Below are 5,971 nucleotides of genomic sequence, written 5' to 3' on the forward strand. Positions count from 1 at the left end.
GTATGGCCTTAGGCAAGGCCATGTCTTCTCTAGGCCTTGTGGGCCATTTCCAGACCAGATCCCTCCCTGGTACCTGATGAAGCAGGCAGGAAAAGGTGATTCTTCCCAAAGTGGGGATGCAAGACTGATGTGTGGGGCCTGACGCAGGGCTGGGATCTCTACTCGGGCCTTGTGACCTCCAGGTTGCGGGGGAGGCATTCCGGAAAAGCTCCCTGAAGCTTGGCCCCACCCCAGCCCACAGATCTTGGTGTCAGTGGCCAGGACTACCATGGCTCAGGCATGTGGGCTGGGCCTGCTGCTGGCACTGTTGCTGCCCATGGTTGGCACCTCCGTGCCGGGCACCGTGGTAAGACTAAACAAAGCCATGCTGAACTACGGTAAGAGACGTGATCGCTGTGCTGTCCTGCATGTATCTGTGCATGAGTATGTACACGTGATTCCATGTTTGTATGTGTTTGTGCAATCCTAAGTGCATGTGTATATTTGTGAACTCAACCGCCCCGCCCCCGCCCCCTGCAAGGACCCAGATCTTATCCATCTGTCACTGTGTCCTTGGATCTCAGACAGTGCCTGACTGTCTGACACAGTGCTGCTCAATGAATAGTAAGTGAATGCATGAGTGGGAGTGTATGTTTTGTCCTATATGCAAGTGTACCCTCATGATTGTGCTCACGGGACCAAGTGGGGTGGGCATGGGTCAGTTTGAGGGGTTACTTTTGCTTGTATGTATCTATATGGGTTTGAAAATTCATGAGATGTGTCAAGTGGGTGCCCAATCATGTGCAAGTGTCATGGTGCCTGGACATGTGTGCGTGCAGATGTGGCTGCACATCCTGGGTGTACATGTGTGTGCGTGGGGGCTCTGTGTGCACTTGTGTGCTGGGGAAGGCGTGTCTAGCATGATCTGGGGGAGCATGGCATTAGATCCTTGCTGTACTCACAGTGAGAAGAGCCAGCCTCTCACTGGGCCTATCTTAGGCGAGGCCTCTGTCCTATGAGTCTGCTCCACCCCTAGGGAAGGGACAATGAGGAAACTTAGGCCCAGAGAGGGACAAAGGCTGCCCCCCACAGCTGCCCCCGCAGAGGCTTTTGGGGTCTCACCTAAGCTGAGTCAGTAGTGAGAAATCAGAAGCAACTTCCCTTGAGACAAGACTAAACTCAGGTTATAGTGTGAAGGACTCAGGTCAGACAGTAGAAGTTTCTGTCAGTGGCCCAGGCCACGAAACAGTGAGACAGTGACTCAGGGAAGCAGCAGGGTCTTTCCCCCGGTGCACACACAGACTTCCAGGACCTTGTATCCGGGCAGTGAAAGGGGTCAGTGATCCGTGTTAGAGTGTGACTGGCACATGGTGCCATGCACGGATGCTGGTAAGCAGGGACATGAGGCCACTGCCCTCCGTTAGCCATTCTCTCTCCGCCTGTCCCATGTGAACCTCCTTTGTCCCGAGAGCCCTCTGGGTGCACCCACCTGTGTTTGCTCTTGGCGGAAATCCGACAGGATGCCCAAGCCTCACACACCTCTTTCCAAGGTCAGGCTGGGTGGCTTCTTGACAGTGTCCTTCCAGTTCCTGTCTGTAAGCCCCAGAGTTTAAGCCCTGTGTAGGGGGTGCACTGTGGATGGAGCCCAGAGGCTTGGGTGTGGATCTCAGCTCAGTCACAGATGGTCAGGCTGGAGAGGGGCATTAAGAGCATAGAGACCACTGCCTTTATGCTTGCGTCTGGGGAAACTGAGGACTAGAGGGGCACAGGGACTTCTTCAGATCCCACAGTGAGTCTGAGCAGAGTCCGGGCCTCTTGACTCATCAAGTGCTCTCTTCCAGCACCATCGCTCCCCTTTTTAATTCCACTCACATTTAATCGGCACCTGCCTTGGTCCAGCAGCACGGGTGCATGAGGAGGTCCAGGGGCTTGGGAGCCAAGATCTGACTTCAGCTCTGACTTGACATCCCCTTTCCAGGTGTTCTTACCCATTCATAAACAGAGCATAATATAGTACCTATGTTACAGAGTTGTGATGAAAAGCAAAGCACCCAGAACAGTCCTGGCAGAACAAAGGAGAAACTATAGAAATATTAGCCATTATTATCATAAAAATGAAGAGCAACAGGGAGAGCTAACATTTATTGTATACTGAGCCATTATAAAGACCCTATGTGATGGGTCTTTATAATCATTGCAAATTTATAGGTAGGGAAACTGAGGCACAGAGCAGTCACACGGATAGTGAATAGCAGAGTAGTAGAGCTGGGGGTTGCACCCAGAATCTCAGGGATTCCAGAGTCCTCAGCCTCCATCCCCCAGATCCCACCACCTTTCAACTGGTGTGGCGCTCTGCTTGGGGATTTGGGGAGGCTCCGGAGGAGGTGGAATCCCATCAGAATCTTGCAAAAGGGCAAAGCAAGTTTGTTATTGTTTCTGAGGAGTGGGGTAGACAGTGGGATTTCGAGAGGCAGAGCGAGAGAGGGATGGCACGCCTTGCAGTTCTGGTGTGAGGAGTGCACCCAAGGAGGGCTTATGGGGAGCGGACTGGCCCCCTGTGTCCATGGACAAGCCTACCCCTTCCAGTTTCTGAGCCCTCCCCTCTCAGGATGTGGAGCAGATGGCAGATGGTGTGGTCTTCCTTGGTGGCTCCTGAGGGCAGCCTGACCTTGCCCTGCTCTGGCCTCATAGTGTCTGAAACCGGGAAAGCCCCTCTCCAGCGGGCCCTGCAGGTCACTGTCCCACATTTCCTGGACTGGAGTGGAGAGGTGCTTCAGCCCTCCAGGTGAGTGCTCCTGCCCTCCAGATAAGGCGCTCTTGTCACCAGGTGAGTGTTCCCTCTTGCCAGGTGAGTCCCCTCATCCCCTGGGAAGAATGCTCCAGTCTACTAAATGAACACCCTCATCTATAGGTGAGTGTTTCCCCACAAGCTAGATGAGTGCTTCCCTCACTCGGTTAGATATGCCCACCCACTAGGTGAGTGGTCACAAGAGGACTTAGGAGATGAGACCAAGGTAGAGACATGGGGGCCTGGAGCCTTTGAATTTGTAGATTTCTGCCTCCAGCGGCCAAGATTGTGGAAGATTGTGGCTCCTGGGTTCCCAGTGCTGGCAGGACCCTTGGCGACTGCCTCCAAAAGCTAGACACTGAATTTAGACACAAATCTGAGTAATTTACCCCCACAGCATCCCCGTTACCCCATTAAGCACAGAGACTCAAAGGCAAAGATAGATGGGGGTGCCTCAAACTCAGATACCTCCAGGGGCTTGGCCAGCTGTCCCCATCTATGTGGACGCAGATTTACTATTGCCAGATCTCTGGATTTACAAGAAAAAATATATATACTATAAAGTTTGGAATGATGGAGACTAAGTTCAAATATTTAATACAGATGGGTAAAAAAGCAGCTGACTAGAAGGCCCTCCCCACTCCAGTTGAGGCCCCTGGGTAGGGCTGGAATGCTGCTCACAGCGTGGTTGATAATGGTGGAGAACGGGCAACAACATCAATTCCTAACAGTTGAGGGTTCCTAAATGATTTGTTATCCAGCCACACAATGGACAGCATGTGGCTGTTTGATTACGGCACCGAGAGTCCTTGTTTATAGATGTGGGAACACATCCGGGATGGTTGTCAAGTGAAAAAAAGTAGGTTCTAGGTCAGCTTGTGTCCTAAGAAGAGTTATGGAAGGATGTCACCCAAGTGCCAACAGTGAGAGTGTTTGTGGAGTTTTGATGTGATTTTAAAAATTTATACCATTTGTAATGTTTTGAATTTCCCCTGCCCCCACCACTGCTGTGCAGAAAAAAGAAATGACTTTCATTTAGGAAAAAAAGGAATTATAGGTTAGTTGCAAAGTGCTTAGCAATCAGAACAGGCAGCTTTTAAGGGATTAAGTTTCCCATTGCCGGAGAGCTACAAGCCAAAGCTGTTGATTAGAATTCGATAGAGGGGATTTCTGCCTTCTGTGGGTCCCGAAGTCTTTCTTTCCCCACTTTCCAGCTTTCCAGACCTCAGTCAAACACTAAAATCCCTCCAAGACCTGAGAGATCATCTCACCCAATTCCAGTCCAGTGCTGGGATCCTCTCTGCATCTTTTCCCTACCAGCTTGTTGTCCATACAAGGCTTGCATGCCCCCTGTGATGAAGAACTCACTACCTCTTCCTCATCTCATGGTTCCAATGGTCAGAAAGTCCTTTATAACATCAACAGTGTATATATGGCTCAGGGCACTCTCCCCAGAGTTAATTCCATGGTTTAATGGGGGCCACCCTGTCACCTCCATTCCTACCCTGCAGGGTCCAGATTCTGAATGTGCAGGTGTCCCGCCTGGACCTGAACTTCATTGCCGGTTTTGGGATACGCATGTTGGCGGCAGCCAATTTTACTTTCAAGGTCTTTCGGTGAGTGAGTCTCCTTGTCGGGAGGGGGCAAGAAGGTTTTCAGGGACGATCAGAGCTAGTTTTCTTCTCCATCTCTCAGTTTTCTCTGCTGTAAAATGGGATGAAATTTCACAGCAGGTCTATGAGGGTTGCAGTGCATGGATTCATTAAATTAATTCATTAAAATTACACACATAGTAGATGCTCAATAAGCATAGCCATTAGAATTATTTCTGTACATCAGTCACTTTATATGCATTTAATTTTTAAACTATGAGCTGGACCTTCAGAGGGGTCTCTTATTTTAATTCCTCTGTCCTGACACTCCTATTTTATAAGTGTTTACTGTGCGAGAGGCTCCAAGCAGGGTGTTTTCACATGACTGCCTCAAAGAAACAGCACAGCCCTTTGAGATCAGTACCATCAATCTTATGTTCATTTTATCAAAAGGAAACTGAGGCTCAGTATGGGGAATGACTGACTCAGGTCTCGCAGTCAGAGGGCATGGGGAGCCAGAGTTCACACCCAACTGCTGTAATGTCTGTGACCCTGAGTGGAGTTTGGGGGGCTCAAGTGGGACCATATCATGCTGAGTGGGGGTCCTGCCTGTGTCAAGTGGAGGGCAGGCTTGGGCTGGGGGTTTGCAAGGTCTCACATCGGTCAACATGGGCTCTTCTGGGCGGCGCAGCTGTGTCTCAGGACTGGTGTCCCTGCAGAGTCCCAGAGCCCCTGGAGCTGGTTCTACCTGTGGTACTGGTGGCTGATGCTCGTGTGGCCCCGGACTCCATCAGGACTCCCGTTGTCAGCATCTCCACCTGCTCCTCGTTCTTCAATAATGCCATTGTGCTTGATGGCAATCACAGGTGGGTGCCTGGGCTGTGGTGCTATATTCTGAGCTTCCTACTCAAGCCTTCATCCATTTGCCACAATGGGCCTAAAAGACCCCCAGTATCACATCCAGCTGAGCACTCTAAGGATCAGAGAGGTGCAGGGACTTGCCTGAGGTGATACAGGGAGTGTGCAGCCAGAGCCCATGTCCTCTCTACAGTCCCACCCTCCCACCACATAACAACGCACATTAGCCATTAACATACTACTCAGGAAGGGATTGTGGGCTTATGCCTTTATTAGGGACCTCAGAAGGCTGTCCCTTCCTGCAGAGATAGGGAGTCTGAGGTCCAGGGGACTGGGACCCACCAAGCTCTCACTGTGTGAGGTGGCCTCTCATGTACTATCTAAAGCTTACAGCAGCTCCTGCCTCCAGAGAACCTGCTGAGAGCTGGTCACATTCTAGGCCCTTTCCGAGCATTGTCTAACAGTGATCCTACCAGTGGGGGTGTAACTATTTTCTCCATTTTACAGGAGAAAAAACGGAGGCACAGAGCAGTTAAGTGATTTGCCTAAAGTCACACAGCTGGCAAATGCTGGAGCGAGGTTCAAACCCTCACAGCCTGAATAACCCAGTGCTTGTGAATCCCCTGCATTTTGTCTATACTTTCCCACACATGGGTAGGGGCTCACTGTGAGGTGGTTGAACATTTTGGACTGTATTTTCCCTAGAGAAGAGTTGTCTGTAAATCCTGCTCGTGTCCCATGATCATCATGTGTA

At 50.7% G+C, this 5,971-nt stretch overlaps 1 protein-coding gene across 1 annotated transcript in view; it reads left to right on the forward strand.

Annotated features, from left to right (window-relative positions):
- Positions 1-268: 268 nt before the first annotated feature.
- Positions 269-5,971, forward strand: part of BPIFB2 (BPI fold containing family B member 2) — a 17,883-nt gene continuing 12,180 nt past the window's right edge. The window contains exons 1-4 of the mRNA XM_011378359.1: positions 269-377; positions 2,671-2,764; positions 4,279-4,383; positions 5,079-5,225. Of these exons, the coding sequence (XP_011376661.1) occupies positions 269-377; positions 2,671-2,764; positions 4,279-4,383; positions 5,079-5,225 (455 nt within the window). The remainder of the gene's footprint in view (positions 378-2,670; positions 2,765-4,278; positions 4,384-5,078; positions 5,226-5,971) is intronic.

The sequence above is a fragment of the Pteropus vampyrus genome, unplaced genomic scaffold (assembly GCF_000151845.1).
Source record: "Pteropus vampyrus isolate Shadow unplaced genomic scaffold, Pvam_2.0 Scaffold336, whole genome shotgun sequence".
In the NCBI taxonomy this organism is placed as follows: Eukaryota; Metazoa; Chordata; class Mammalia; order Chiroptera; family Pteropodidae; genus Pteropus; species Pteropus vampyrus.